At 42.9% G+C, this 16,317-nt stretch overlaps 1 protein-coding gene across 24 annotated transcripts in view; it reads left to right on the top strand.

The window, feature by feature from the left end:
* ENPP2 (ectonucleotide pyrophosphatase/phosphodiesterase 2) overlaps nt 1-16,035 on the top strand; it is a 155,270-nt gene extending 139,235 nt beyond the window's left edge. For all 24 annotated transcript variants that reach the window (XM_060393988.1, XM_060393987.1, XM_060393986.1 and 21 more), the window contains 6 exons: nt 1,119-1,255; nt 2,381-2,516; nt 3,161-3,238; nt 6,688-6,820; nt 8,263-8,419; nt 15,424-16,035. In XM_060393988.1, the coding sequence (XP_060249971.1) occupies nt 1,119-1,255; nt 2,381-2,516; nt 3,161-3,238; nt 6,688-6,820; nt 8,263-8,419; nt 15,424-15,594 (812 nt within the window). In that variant the 3' untranslated portion in view covers nt 15,595-16,035. The remainder of the gene's footprint in view (nt 1-1,118; nt 1,256-2,380; nt 2,517-3,160; nt 3,239-6,687; nt 6,821-8,262; nt 8,420-15,423) is intronic.
* Nucleotides 16,036-16,317: the final 282 nt, after the last annotated feature.

Below are 16,317 nucleotides of genomic sequence, written 5' to 3'. Positions count from 1 at the left end.
CTTCTACATTTACTGAAGTGCTGACGAAGCCCAACTACCCAGAACAGGCTTGTGTTGTAACAGTGTGGGCTGTTTTGCCTCAAATCAGCAGTTCTACTTGGGAGGGTCATGCAAAGTAATCTACAGAGTTTTCTCTGTTACTTGCGTAGAATGGTAATACTTTAATTAAAGCAACATGTATACATAATTTAATAAGTGGTTGCCAGAAATGACTTTCTCTAATAGAAATCATAGCAAATTTTTTTTGTTGTTGTTATCACTTAGGGAATTGTGAATTGCCGAAGCCTCAGCCGCTATTTCAGTCTGTAGGACCCCAATTTCTAAGGGTCCATGGCAATTCTGACTTTGGTCTATCTAAAATGGGCAGATCAAGCTTGAGGCATTTATTGTGGGTATGGAATGAAGGTTTGCCCGTTCATGTTCCCTGTCTTCTTAGAAGATGAAGGTTTTAAACCTTTATTTTTTCCTAAGAGGAATCTACATTCTGGGGTCTTACCTGAGTTCTTTGCTAACTGACAACCTTCCTTTTATATTCAAAGGACCCTCTTGAATACCACTTATTTTATCTATACATGTCCCTTTAAGTTCTTACCTAAAGGGTTTTCCTACGTGTCACAAAGCTGCTTACTTTAAACGCTCATTACTGCTCACTTTTTATGCTGAAATAATGTGTATTTGAGTTGCAGTTTACCAATAATGATCAAAGAGTGCCTTTCTCTTAATTAAATCGTTGGTTAATTTGATGAGCCTTTCAGGGTCAAAGGAATTAATTCTATAAAAATACAACTGTCTTGACTTCCCATTCAGCTGAATCATTTCATAATTTACTGTTTCTTTCCCATGTGGATTAAAATTCTTTACAACTGGAAAATAATTATTAAAATAAATATGGCATTTGAATTACAGTTTTGATGACTGGAAGCCTTGACCCATGCTTAGGTGATCAAATAAACCACCAAAGTAATAGGAACACTAACCTGATTAAATTAAGGAGAAGGAGCTATATTATTAATAGTACGCAAGCAAATGTTGGACAACTTGACTCTGGTCATTTGAGTCTTTAACATTTGATGTACATTTTAATCTGTATTTAAGACAGATTATTTTTTCTTTCCTAGAGAGACATCTCCTCTATGGACGGCCTGCCGTGCTCTATCGGACTAGATATGATATCTTATATCACACTGACTTTGAAAGCGGTTATAGTGAAATATTTCTAATGCCACTCTGGACATCATACACTGTTTCCAAACAGGTCATTGAGAGCATTGGGTTTCATGTTCTTCATGTCATTATGCTCCATGCCTTAATAGAATGATTGCTGGCAGAACAGAATTTTGTCTCAGAAAAGACTTTAATTTTTCCTGATGAAAGAAATCCTACATTGGCTCTACTGTGAAATATTTTGAATTAGGCTTTCTGCCATGTGCTAACAACTTCACGGTGATCTGTGAAATAGCATAGCATACTAATTCTGTTAGTTTCTTTTACTCTGCTTGTCATGCCCCAGTAGTTTCGGAAGCTATCAAGATTTGGCTGTGCGTTTTAATATACTTATTATTTAGAGCAGTTTTAGGTTCACAGCAAAATTGAATGGAAAGGACAGAGAATTCCCATATACCCACGGCTCCACACATCACAGCCTGACCCACTAACATCTTGTTTTGTTTTTTTTAATGAAGGTTTGTTTTATGTTGGGATTTCAGTTGTGGTAAAGATGAGATAGTTCAGTTTATATCAGAAATTAGAAAAATGTATTACAGTCAAGATATGTTTCTAATTTCTGAATACAAAGGACTACTTCAATTGCCCCAAACATAGCTTCTTATTAATTTGTACTCAGGCACATACAATACATAAGGTTATTTTTTAAAAATAAGAGATGTCTATATTATTTCTCAGAATATTATTTTTTAAGCTGTCTTCTGTGGAATCTCATTCATTATGTCAACAGTGAGATTTCTGTCTTCTGTATTATTGTTTTACCTAAGACTGATAAGAGAGTTCTGCTAGTAGAAAAAAAGAGTTTGAAAATTACTAGCTTTGTGATTTAAAAGTGAGGTCTTTTTTTTTTTTTTTTTTTTTAAGAGTATATTTTTCCTTTTTTGGCCGAGTGGCACGTGGGATCTTAGTTCCCTGACCAGGTATTGAACCTCACCCTGAGTTAGAAGTATGGAGTCTTAGCCACTGGACTGCCAAGGAAGTCCTCTCTTTTTTGTTTGTTTATTTTAAAGAGGGACTATCAGAGTATGAGCTATAGTAACAGCTAGTGGGGTTTTGATTTTGGCTGTTTGGAACCAAGCAGTCTGGTTCAGTGCCCCTGTTGGTCTGGCACTGTCTCCCCCGTGGCTTTGCTGATGACCTGTGACTCACTGTTCAGGCTGACGTCTCTGACATCGCTGCACACCTGACCAACTGTGTCCGGCCTGACGTCCGCATTTCTCCGAGTTTCAGTCAGAGCTGTTTGGCCTACAGAAATGATAAACAGATGTCCTATGGATTCCTCTTTCCTCCTTGTAAGTTACAGAGACCAGGACCTAACCATTCTAGAGGGGTGTTATTTTGCGGAGTCTGGCGTGTGCAACTTGGTATTTAGGATTTCGGTGGTTTTCAGAGGGGTGCTCAAGAGGTTGAGGAGATGAACTTCTCTGGGAGCCTTCCAAAAGCAGCCAGAAAAAGAGACCAGCTTTCACAAATCCTATTCCCGGGGAGCTCTAAAGTGCAAGGGAACATTCAGTGTGTCTCCTGAGATCATTAAATGAGAAGCTCAAAGTGAAATAGGAAATTAGTAAGACATTAATCTTTTAAATAATACTATAGATGTGATCTCTTAATACATGAAGCCCTTTAATTATCTCTCATTACCTTGATGACATTTTTTAAAGTCCGAATTACACTGGAACTGTTTTCCATAATACTTAGTAGACCCAAGATTAGGTTGGAAGCAAAAGAACATAAAAATTTTATTTAAGGAGAACGAGTGAGTGAAGAAGAGAGGTGGAATGGGAAGAGAAGTCGGCGATGGCATAGAGGGGATAAGTGGAAATGAAAGAGTAGGTCCAGTCACTGCATGCTGTTTGGGTCATTTCACAAGATTACCTTTTTGTATTGATGTTGATTTTAGTGTGTAATAGACACTATTTGTTTTCCTAATGTTTAGATCTGAGCTCGTCCCCAGAAGCTAAATACGATGCATTCCTTGTAACCAATATGGTTCCAATGTATCCTGCTTTTAAACGTAAGTCCAATATTTACCTAGTAGATTATTATTTGTGGGAAGAAATGTTTCTAAATTTGCCACTTACCTTTCCTACCTCTATATTCATTTTAATAACCTTCCTGTGTTTAGCCTTTATAATTTTCAACCTTTAATATAAATTCTCTACTGCTAATCCAAATTATGAATCTGTGAGGGAGCTTGGTGGATTATTATTTATCCCTTGTTTATAGTTAAGAAATTAAAGGCACAAGAAGTGACTCGGGTCATGAATGGTGGAAGCTGAGCTAAACCAAGTTTGCGCTGCTCATCTGTTGTTCTCCCTATTTCAGTGCGCACTCTATCAGTGGTTTAGAGTCTTCTCTGTACTTTGGAGGCTGTCTAACATCTAACAGCATCTGTATTTACTGAATGTTACCGTAAAAGCTGTGAACAACCCTTCCTTTCGGGGAATAGTGACAATGTAGTCTGAACATTGATCCTGAAACCTAGGAAGACCTTAACGAGTCTTCTGAATCATCAGAGTATAAGCTCAGCTGGTTTTAGGGCTGTGTAAATTATATACACTCATAATTTCTTTCTATACAATATGAATATTTGTGAGTGATAGTGATGAAATGAATGGTATAAGCATGGTGAGCTCTGGCTCCCAAACTGAATTCTGGTCCCTGGAGTGTGACCACTGCCTGTGTGACCATAGAAATGCCATTTAGTCTCTCACTTGTAAAATTATAAGATTTGATCACATGACTTTTATGACTTATATGGATTTGTAACTTAACTGTCCAGTCCATTTTCTATTTCTGATAACAAAGAATTTATTCATCTGCCCATCCATCCATCCATCTACCCATCCATCCATCTTCCTTTCACCCATCCATTCATCCATCCGTCCATTCATTTTCCAACCATCCGTTTATCTATCTTCCTTCCATCTACCATGCATCCATGCATCCATGTCTTCAGACAGAGAGGGCATTATGGAACAGACTTGACCTCCCTTTATTTCACTTACAGCAAGCAGACCTGGATGCTTCTAGGAAGGGTGGGTAAAGGAAACATCTCTACGTAATTTCACTTAGTAAAGGTGCACTGGGCTGTGTTACACGACTCTCGGGACTAAAATAAAATTTCAGAACAGAAACATGAGATGGTGAAGTGTCATCTACGGGGCCATGCCTCCTCAACTTGACATTGGTGAAACGGCCAGCATGGTTTAGAGGAAAAAAATGTTTATTTGATGTCCTCAGTTAGTAAATAAGGGCTTATTCAAAGGTAGAATCTGTTGCATATGAGTGAAAATTTAAAGTATGCTTTTAAAAGGAGGTTTCCTGGTTTGTTCTCAGGCCCAGTGGAGAAATGTTTCATAAACTCACGTAAATCCATTTGTCATAATATTACATGGAATGCAGCTTCATTGAGTTTCCACAAATCTGGGTTTCCTGGATTTCTTTCTTCTTTGCTGATGCCGTTTTGACCAAGCAGCAATAAAGGAAACACACATGGTCCCACCCTGAGGCTGGTGTGGCCAGAGGCCCTTCACAGAGGGCCCGCTGTTCTTCAGTGGGGAATGGTTTTTCACAGGCCACATTTCTGCGGGTTTGGCTTTTTGACTGTCCCCATTGTTATTTCTTTCCCTCTGTCCTCTCCAATTTTTATGCTTAAGTTAACGTCTGAACTTCTCCCCCACTGTCCTCCCTTCTTCATTCCAAATAGTTATCCGTGGTATTTTGGCGCTGGTGGCTGCTCTGTCCTTCTCATTTAGGATAGAGGATCATCAGCAGTTGAAACCCCGTGGGAAAAATGCCCAAGTATTTTTTAATTAGAGGAGGTAAGAAATGGTAACAGCCTGAACCTCGTAACCCCATGTATCAGGCTGGCCAAAAAGTTCAAGTGTTTCAATCACATCGTACAGAAAAACCTGAATGAGTTCTTTGACCAACCCAATAGCGTCGAGTACAGTAAGTCATATCTAACATTTTGGAGCCAGCTTCTCTGGTTTGCATTGCCCGTCCTCTCTTGCCTTTTCTCTTCTCCCTTCCACCCCTGTCCTTGCCCCGCGATTGACTGTCGTGGAACTGGAGCTAGCCTGGACAGAGAAGTCTTCTCTAGAGGATGACTGTGAAGCTGAGAAATGCAGAGTGGAGGAGACACCCGGGGATCCCAAACCAAGGGCGAGTTTTCCAGATAGAGGGAGGAGCATGTGCCTTACTCTGACGCACGCTCAGCAAGCAGGGGCAGAAGAAAGCCTGTAGCTGGGGAAGAATGGGAAGGAGAGCCACGGAGGGAGGCAGGGGCCACAGTGGAGAGCTGGGGGCTATTCTAATTACGGGAGAAGTCATCTGGAGTGTGAGAAAAGGGTGCTGGGGAGCCTGAGTCACTCTCCAACTCATGGTGTAAGAGGATCCGTCTGGCTGCTCCAGAGAATGGCCGCATACAGCCCGCGGTCCCCAGCCTTTTTGGCACCAGGGACCAGTTTTGTGGAAGAGTTTTTCCGGGATAGGAAGGGGATGGTTTGGGGATGATTCAAGTGCATTACATGTATTGGGTGCTTTATTTCTGGTATGACATCAGCTCCACATCAGATCATCGGGCATTAGATCTGGAGGTTGGGGACCCCTGAGCTACAAGGAAGAGTTTCTCCCAGGGGGCCCAGGAAGTAGTTTTTTGTGGTAGCACACTGCAAGAGAAGATGATGGCTTAGATCAGTGTGGATGCAGTGAGAATGGTGAGGAGTGGTCAGCTTTAGAAGACAGGGCTGTGCTTTGGAGGTCTCACTGACAGGACTTTGCCACATGTGTATGAAGAGAGCAGACAAGTCCAGGGTGAGTCCTAGGATTTTGACCTGAACATCTGAGAGCGAGTGCCACTGACTGTGATAGAGAAGCCAAGAGATGGAACAGGAGTGAAAAGGAGAATTAAGAATTCTGTCTGAATAATTTTTTGTTAGATATGATTATGAGGTCTTCAAATGCACCGTGAGATGGGTGGTTGGATAATATGTCTGGCGCTGCATGGAAAGGTTAGGGCTAGAGACATAAACTTGGGAACTAGTCTATGACATCGTGAAAGAAAAAAAAGTAGATTAAGGCCTTTTTTCAATTTCTCACAAACACTATACTTCCTCCATTGCACAGCTATTCTGTCTTCCTGGAATGTTCTATCTCCACCTCTTTGCTCAAAAATACCCCCCTATCCTTCAGATCTCAGCCTAATAACCACTTCCTCTGCAAAGCCTTCCCTGACTGTTCACCTAGGTTAAACTCCTCTACCAATGAATGTCTCCATGTCTTTTCTGGTTCATAAATGACACACACACAGCTAGTGCTTTACGATGGGTTGTTCTCAAGAATCACAACAGCTCTATTGTCTCTTAACTTGTGATATGTGTCTTGTTTAACACATCCTAGAGAGAATTTGGCCAAAGCAAGGAGTTTTGTTCACAAAGAATTGATATTGTCTTTGCACAGGCATCTGGAATTATTTCCAAAGGGTTCTGGTGAAGAAATATGCTTCAGAAAGAAATGGAGTTAATGTGATAAGTGGACCAATTTTTGACTATGACTACGATGGCTTACACGACACACAAGACAAAATCAAACAGTAAGCTTTTAAATTCCAAGATCTCACTCAAGAATATTTTTCAAATACTCATGTACCAGAGAAGAGCTGTTGCCTCTTAAACCTGTTCTTCTTTGAATCTCCTTGTGAATTCTTCAGTTCTTTTGGGCCTTTTATGAAACATGGCATTGGGGGTTGAAAGAAACAGGAATTTGTGGTAAATAAATGCACTTTTCAGCTCCATCAAAGAATATGTATCGAAAGATTAAACTTTTCATTTATTCTTTAATAACTCATGGAAATAATTTTCCCTTGTTTCCCTTATTTGGGGGGGGGCACTTTTTAAATTCCTTAGGTTTTCTGAGTTAGTACATCTCAATAGGAAATTGCATATAAACTTTGATCAAATCTCATTTCTGTCCCTCTCTGGTGCTATTAGGGATATAAAAGAATTAGGCATACTCTATTTATGAGGAACTTACAGTCTGGTGGAGAAGGCAAGAAGATATAAATACAACAAATTCATAATAGATCAGCACTTGATTTTATACATGCATGAAACAGAGCAACACAAAATATGACAGGGTTTAATTGTGAGACAGAGGAGCCTAGTGGGCTACCATCTGTGGGGTCGCACAGAGTCAGATACGACGGAAGCGACTTAGCAGCAGCAGCAGACAAAAATGTTAATTTTTTAAATATAGATAAGTAATAAAATAGCTCTTACTCCCTTTCCAGTCATCCATAAGAGAAATTTTATCTTACTCATACATTGATTGATGGTTATTGTTACAGTTTTAAGCTCAAATTGTATTATCAGCTTAATCGTAATTTCAGTATTTTGAAAATGATCAAAATTAAGATAAGAGAAAGCTAAGTAAGGAATGATCACTTCCTATGTTGTGCTCTACTGGCAAAAATTATTTACGCTTAGCACTCAGTCCTTAGAAGTTTCTTTAGTAAATGAGTTCTCTGTACCAAGTTCAGGCCCTCACTGTGGCCTGAAAGGGCTATTCTCCTAGCTCCTGTGTTTTCTGCCTCTGGCCCATCTGATGCAAAACTATGCGAGTTCTTCTCCTGAAATGTGGGCCTCACAATGGTGCTTCCCAGCACGGAAGCTTTCAGCGGAGCATCACGGCCCCAACTCCACAAGGCCCAGCTCAGAACCACCGCCCCTCCTGCTGCGGCGCCTCCCGACCCTCCCTGACTCCCACCGCCACTCCGCGGCCCCGTCACTGTGGCCAGCCTCTGAGTCTGGGTTCGGGCGGTTTTCCTTTGTCTCGAGTATCTTTTCTGCTCCGCCAGGTTGAGAAAGGAGATCTGGGGCATTGAAAATTCAAAGACAGAGACGTGGGTTAACGCTTGCGAGGGAGACAGCGGCTCCCTGGAGAGGACCCTCCCTGCAGTCGCTGGGCAGCGCTCACTGAGCGCACCTCGCAGGGCGCCCTCCCTCAGCCCTAACTCGTCTTGCCTCCCCGTGCCAGGTACGTGGAGGGCAGCTCCGTCCCCGTGCCCACCCACTACTACAGCATCCTCACCAGCTGCCTGGACTTCACGCAGCCCGCCGACCGCTGCGACGGGCCGCTCTCCGTGTCCGCCTTCGTGCTGCCCCACAGGCCCGACAACGACGAGAGCTGCAACGTGAGTGCAGACATGGCGGCCCTCGCGGCTTCCGCTTCCGCTTCCGCCCGCGCTCCTTTATCTCACGCGTACTTCCGGTTCCATCCTCATTGCTTTAAAAGTCTTTATATTGTTATTATTCTTTTTAAAATTTACTTGTTTAATTTTATTTATTTGTTTAGGTTTTGTTCAGCAAGTACATAGGTCCTTATTATTATCATTATTCTCCAAACTAGAACATGTCTGGAAGTGGAGGGAGGATGCTATGAAATATCAACTACAGACAGCAGGGATGAGCCGTGCTTAAAGGAGGGGCACAGTGTCACCCTGTTTGTAAGGCATAAGGGGAACTTGTTTTCGTTGGAGGATCATTGCTTCCCGGGGTTGTGATGTTTCTTCCGTGCGTCCGTGTGAGCCGGCCCTAAGCACACAGGTGCCCCCTCCCAGCCCACCCCTCCAGGCGGTCACCGAGCCCCCGCTTCAGGTGCCCTGCGTCACACGTCACACTCCGTCTGGCGACCTGTTTTAGGCTTGGTAGTGTATATGTTTCAGTGCTGTTCTCTCAACTCAGCCCACCTTCTTCTGGTATTATCCTGTAGTTGGAATATAGGTGCTTTACATTGTCGTGTTCGTTTCCACTACACAATGAAGTGAATCAGCTATATGTATACATATTAAATAAAACGAGACAAATGACTGTGCATCAAGTTTATAACATAACTGCACAGAGAAAAGAATTCAAATAAATTATGCGTTTGTACTCTGACTATAGGGCTTCCCCCGTGGTGCTAGTGGTAAAGAACCTGCCTGCCAATGCAGGAGACATAAGAGACGTTTGATCCCTGGGTCAGGAAGATCCCCTGGAGAAGGGTATGGCAACCCACTCCAGTATTCCTGCCTGGAGAATCCCATGGCGGGAGGAGCCTGGAGGGCTATAGTCCACAGGGTTGCAAAGGGTCAGACACGGCTGAAGCAATTGAGCACTCATGCACTCTGACCACACTCCCTGAATGGGATATAGTTCAAGAACAAATAAAGCAAGCAAAGGAAATTTGAACTTTACACAGTAGATGTGGTGTTGCTAGTGATGTTGATATTTTAATTTTGAAAATTTAAAAAATGTAGTTATAAAAGAGCAGTGTCCTTTGGGATTTGCTGACAGAATTCATCTTTGTGTCTTAAATTATATCCCCACCCTTGAACTAGAACACACTTATTATAAAACATTTGGACTATACAAATGGGTATACAAGTTGAGTCTTTGGAAAGGACCCAACAAAACTGCCTAACACTTGGGAACTCTATGTTCTAATGGTGTTTTAATTTTCAATGTAAGGGTATTGTGCATTTAATAAAGTTCTATTTCAGGGTTTGCTCTTAAACGATAAAAGTGCTCAAATGCCTTCAGTTTTGCAAAAGACAAATATGTTTTGAAAACAGTGAAAAGCAGCACAAGTTTGGTAGTTACTGAGATGAGGAAAGAACGGCCAGGAGCTCATTATATCCTTCACTCTACTTTTGTGGCTGTTTGAAATTTTCATTAATAAAAACTAAAAAAAATTTTTTTTTATGTATTGGAGTATAGCCAATCACTCTGGAGAAGGAAATGGCAACCCACTCCAGTATTCTTGCCTGGAGAATCCCATGGACAGGAGATCCTGGTAGGTTACAGTGCATGGGGTTGCAGAGAGACCCAACTTAGTGACTAAAATAACAACAACAATAGCTAATTAACAAATGTTGTGAAAGTTCCAGGTGACGGCAAAAGGATTCATTTGGGGATATATATATACATTTTCCCCCAAATTCCCCTACCATCTAGGTTGCCATGTAACACTGAGCAGAGTTCCCTGTGCTACACAGTAGGAATTTGTTGGTTATCCATTTTAAATACAGACACAAACACATAGGAATATATGCTCTACACATCAGACTTTGATGTGTAAGTTGTAAGGGCAGGTGTAACAGGTCACCCCATTCTTAAATAAGACAGATGACTCGATTCACTTATTCCAACGTGAAAGCAGGGCGGCAGGATGAAAAAGGCCCAGGAAGGCAGGCAGGAGCCATGCTGTGTGCGCCTGGCCCTGGTCGAATGCTGCGCTTGGGGGCAAATCACGTGACCACTCCAGGTCTCTTTAATGCGATGGAAACCTTGTGATTCAAGGTTGATTTTAGAATAGTCTCTATGCTTTTGTTTATAGAATAGAAGGATCAGAGCTAAAATCTCCAGAAGAAAATTTTTAGTCAACAAGCAGTGCTTAAATTCCTTAATTATTTATGTAAGGTACCCTGGGAGAAACCAGGCTGTGTTTAACACAGTCACTCCTCCAGGCAGCCTTCCAGGGGAGAGCAAATGAAACAAGCACTCTGCTTCACTAAAAGGCAAAGAGACTTAAGAATAGCTTCAAGACAGATTTTCAGCTTCATGGACAAGGCAGTTTTGAGGCTAGGGCTTCAATTATAGGTGAAGATTGACCTATCCGAAACAAAAAACAATGGATTCAGGAAAAGATAGAAATGTGAAATATGGCTTAAAAAAAGCTAAGTAAGTTTGCCCAGAATATTGGAAATGAAGATCATAGTGGGAGATAAGGTTTTAAAGGTTTCGTAGAATCAAATTTGAAATAAAAGTCATCAGGCCTTCCCTGCTGGTCTAATGGTTAAAACTCTGTGTTTCCAAAGCAGGGGGCCTGGTTTCCCTCCCTGGTCGGGGAACTAAGATCCCACATTTCATGAGGCCAAAAATAATAATAATTAAAATAAAATAAAAATAGGCATGGCAGCCACGGTAGCAGGTGTCACCGTTGGTCGAGTCCGTGTTAACCATCCAGTCCTGTGCAGCCTGGGCTCCTGTGTCATTTCTCATCAGCTTATTACCCTAGTAGGCTGGTACGTATGACCCCCTTCCCTTCCCCTCTATTGAGTCTTGAGGAACCTGTGGCTCATAAAGGAAAAGTCTGTAGCATGGTTATCTGGTTGCCTTCTACCTAGTCGGTAGAAGAGCAGAACTTTAGATTCAAGAGCTCTGTTTTCAAAAGCCCATCCTCTTTCAAATCTATCAGATTTCTATAGTGGAAGCTTGGAGCCTTAGCATTTTTTGCTTATTGCATCGACATTAGTGAAGTGAAAGGCACTCAGTCGTGTCCGACTCTTTGCGACCTATGGACTGTGTAGTCCATGGGATTCTCCAGGCCAGAATCCTGGAGTGGGCAGCCTTTCCCTTCTCCAGGGGATCTTCCCAGCCCAGGTCTCCTGCATTGCAGACTGATTCTTTACCAGCTGAGCCACAAAGGTAACCACAAAAAATGTTTAGGCATGAGAGCAATGTTTTGGCCTCTGTTTTGGGAGATAAATCAGAATTGGAGGAGATGAAGCATGGTCCTCAAAGGGCTTTGGCGGGATTCCCAAGATGGAGGTAACAGAACTTGAACTGGGGTGTGGTCTTGGAGATTTCTAAAGGAAGGTGGAAGGCAGCAATATTGTATTGCAAGAATCAATAAAATCTTAGAAATAACTGGATGGGAGGTGGAGAAGCAAGGGAGAGTCAGGTGAGAGAGGAGCTATTCTCAACTGATTGGCTTGACCTTCTCAATTCTGATCGTCTACACCCCACAGGAGTAGCTAATGGTGTACCGGGGCTGGGGGGGTGTAATACCTCTGGATCTGAACTTCAGTTTTACTGAAATCTTGCTGTGGGGAGATAACATTTTTGCAAAAAAGTAAACACATATTTTATGGGGTGAAATTCAAAATTGCCATACATGTTTAAGACAAGGCAGAGTCTACAAAGACATCTCGGACTTAAGCCGTGTGGGAGACACCTAAGTTCTGAGGGAAGGTGCTCACATTTTCCTGTCATTTGGGGAAGTGGGTGATGGAGGAGCTTGAAAACATTGTCGTGAACTCAGCTCGAAGGCAGTTTGTATTCCTCCCAACATTATGTCTGACAACAGCAACTGATGTCCTTACATGCCTTCCTCCCTGCCCTGGCTTAGAGGTGTTTCTTGCAGTGCTCATGGCCAGCGTGCTTCTTACTGAAGAACCCCCTGCCACATAGACAGCTGTCTGTGCTTTCTTTTACTTTGTTAAATTGGAGTATGATTGCTTTACAATGCTGTTAGTTTCTGCTGTACAATGAAATTAACCAACTGTATGTATTATAGCCCCTCCCTCTCGGACCGTCCCTCCCATCCATCCAACCCTTCCAGGTCATCCCAGAGCACTGAGCTGTGCTCCCTAGGCTTTATAGCAGGTCCCCACTAGCTCCTGCTTTACGCATGGTAGCGTATATGTCAGTCCCAAAACTGCCACTTCGTCCCACCCTCCCCTTCTTGCCCCCGACCGGGTCCACACGTCTGCTCTCCACGTCTGCATCTCTGTTCTTGCCCTGGAAATAGGTTCATCTGTACCATTTTTCTATATTCCACATATATGCATTAATAGACAATGTTTGTTCTTCTCTTTCTGACTTCACTTTGTATGACAGACTCTGGGTCCATCCATGTCTCTACAAATAACCCAGTTCATTCTTCGCTGTGACTGAGCTGTGTCCCATTGTATACACAGACCACATCTTTTCTCTCCACCCTCTGTTAAGCGGCATGTAGGGTGTCTCCGTGAGCTGGGTTTGGTAAACAGTGCTGCAGTGAGCATGGGGGTACACATGTCATTTTGAGTTACATCCTTGCTTTAAGGTCCACCTTAAACCTGCTGGGACTTGAATTCACAAGCTCGTTTGGAAGGAAGGCGGGTGAAGAATAAATGTCCATATCGAAAACAAAAACCAAAACAAACACGAAGCAAGTCCCTGGATTGTGCTTTCATTTGCATTAATGTGTAAAGTTATTTATTTTTAAAGTTTTTCTTTTCCTCTGTTGGTTCACTTGAACTTTTATTCGACTTTTATTAGTTTTGCGTTTCATACTAGAGTCTCCTGCAGCAAATACTTGAGTGGGTTGCCAGCTAGCAAGGGGCAGAAGTCATTTTCTTTCCTGTAGCGTAGCCCAGTATTTTGACTAATTGGAGGCTGGATTTTAGCCTGAGAACCAGAGGAGAATGCCTCTCAGATGAAACGGGCAAATCACTTCCCTAGGAAAGAAATAGCAAAAGACAGATTTTTCCCCAAATTCTTATAATCCCAGCTGGCCATTATTAAAATTAGGAAAAACCTTTTCACCCCATGTCCACACATTCAAAAGACTGTGTTTACAAAGGAAACATTAAACTTACTGACCATTGAAAAATCAGATGAATGAGTCGAATATGAAAATTCTCCCAAAATATCTCTTCATGCTTACTCTGCTTACTCTGAGGGGGTCCCGACCCATTTGGAGACCTCCTACTTCGTTAATTATATGGTCACACTGAGGACTGGTCAGCACCGTTGTGGGCAGAGTTATATTTAGGCCTGTCCTTTCCTATGAATCGCAGAGATCTTGGTCAGCCTGGGTGAGGAGGGTGGGGCGTGGAGGGTTAAAATCCTTATTTCCCCCAGCCTCCAAAGCAGTTTCTTCCTGTTTCTTCCTTTTGCCGGGGATGGCCAGGCATCAGTTTCCTGAACCAACACCCTCCTGGACGTATTTAGCACTGGCACGAGCTGCCAGAGCTCCCTGTCCAGGCCCATGTGGGTTGGAGCTTTCCGAGAAAACCCAGTGCAGGTTCTTGGGCTTCGGCGTAGCTCACGGAGACCGCCTGCGGTGCAAGACTCGGGCAAAGGCATGCCTGAGCTGTCTCAGTCCTGGGACATGCAGCTACCCTTCAGCTCGTAGAAGGCCTCTCGGCAGCCGTTGCAATTTGGAAATGAGATTATTTGCAAAGATCCTCCTGCCCCATCTCTTCTCTGAAGGTAGACATTTCCCCACATTCTCAAGGTGCTCAGATCTCATTCTCTCATCTTCCCTCAGAAGTGAAAAATATTTTTTTAAAGTAAAGACTGCTTTGTGGGCATTATTTTTTCTTTCTTTTCTCTTTTTTTGCTAATTAATCATTGATTTATTTGGCTGCACCAAGTCTTAGCTGTGGCATGTGGGATCCAGTTCCCTGACCAGGGATCAAACGTTGAGTCCCCTGCTCTGGGAGTCCAGAGTCTTAGCCACTGGACCACCAGGGAGGTCCCAGCATTACTTTTTTCATTTCTCCTTAGATGTGAAATAAATTATTTAGTGTGAGACATTTAAATGTCTTTCATCTTGAGTCTGGGCCAATGAGGCGATTCTTCGCAAGCAGTTATGACAGAAAGAGATTTCCTTTCTTCCCATCCTGGGATCACCCGGAACGGTTTTTTTCACTCTCACCCCCTTCTTCCTTCCTGTCCTTCTTCCTGTCCCAGGAGCTGTAGTAAACGTTATTCTTTTTGTGTACCAATGAAGAAAAGGAGGCCGAGAGTTTAGAGAGCTTGAGCAAGGTCTCCCAGGCAGGAAGCGGTACTGCATTTGCAACCCCGGCCTCTTGGGCCCCAAAGTGCCAGGTGTATTCGCTGAGCGGCTCAATTGATATGAGTCGAGTCAAACTTACTGCAGTCTCAATCGGTTGCAGTCTAATAGGTGACGTCATCAATCTAGCATATTCTTCAGAAGCTCCAGGGGTGCACACACGTCGTGTGCATTGAGTACAAGCTCTGCACCCCCCGGGGGAGGCCGAGGCGCCCCAGTCCTCCTGCGCTCTGCTCCTCGCTTCAATTCGGCCTCGGGCGAGAGAGAAATGACTGATTTCTCCAGGGCCTTGCGCTCTCCCGATCTTGATTTCTGTTCTGAAGACCCATTGAATCAAACGTCCTCTTGCACCACACCTCGCTTTTATTCGGTCCAGCTAACTGCTGCTGAAAATGTTTCAACAGCCGAGGGCCGGTATTTGTGGTGCGTTGTGGCAGGGATGTGGGAGCCGCGGAGAATCCAAGGAGGAAGAAAACACCTTGGCTTTGGGTGCAGGAGTTCGCAGAGGTCGTGTGTGGACTTGGACCAAACAGTGTTGGAGAAACACCTTTGGAAAATTCTGACTCTGATTGTCTTTCCTTTCCGTGGCAGAGCTCAGAGGACGAGTCGAAATGGGTGGAAGAGCTTCTCAAGATGCACACAGCCCGGGTGCGGGACATCGAGCATCTCACCAGCCTGGACTTCTTCCGCAAGACCAGCCGCAGCTACCCGGAAATTCTGACCCTAAAGACGTACCTACAGACGTATGAGAGCGAGATCTAGCCTCCGGTCCTCTGCGCTGCAGGCTTATCAACTGGTGTATATTTTTATATTGTTTTTGTATTTATTAATTTGAAACCAGGACATTAAAAAAAAAAAGCTAGTATTTTAATCCTGTACCAAATCTGACATCTTACGCCTGAATGACTCCACTGTTCTCCTCTAATGCTTGATTCAGGTAGTCCTGTGTTTTGAGTAGAGCTTGTGATAATTACTGCCCCTTGCATTTTTAGTGGAAGCTTCCAAATGGTGCTGCATAGGCCCTATTTGCATTGAGGAAATCTCAATCTTCTGAAGCACAGTTGCCACATTTAGTCCCGTACTGTATTAAAATACTGATTTTGTAAAGTTGCATTCATTTATTGTTAATTATGACAGACATATTTAAACCTTATAGACCAATATAGACCAATCTTAAATATAATAAATCACACATTCAGTTTTTTTTCCTGGTTTTATTCGGCCTTTGTTTCATAGAAATTAGAGGGTTTGTTTCTAGTGAATTTCATGCATGAAAAGGATACATTTCTTGTATTGGGCCCTCTTCCTAGTTGGATATAGTTTACATAGACAAAGGGACGTCCTTAATAGTCCACCATGTGGCTTGAATGAGGTAGAGGATGTATTGATACATATCTGTGGGATATCAGAAGGACAGAGGGAGAAGGGAACCAGAACTCCTGAATATCTTCTCTCACCTATCTACTTTAAAAAATATTTTGAATG

Source organism: Ovis aries, chromosome 9 (genome assembly GCF_016772045.2).
Source record: "Ovis aries strain OAR_USU_Benz2616 breed Rambouillet chromosome 9, ARS-UI_Ramb_v3.0, whole genome shotgun sequence".
In the NCBI taxonomy this organism is placed as follows: domain Eukaryota; kingdom Metazoa; phylum Chordata; class Mammalia; order Artiodactyla; family Bovidae; genus Ovis; species Ovis aries.
The sequence above is the reverse complement of the archived record's forward strand: the minus strand, read 5'-3'. Positions and strand labels throughout refer to the sequence as shown.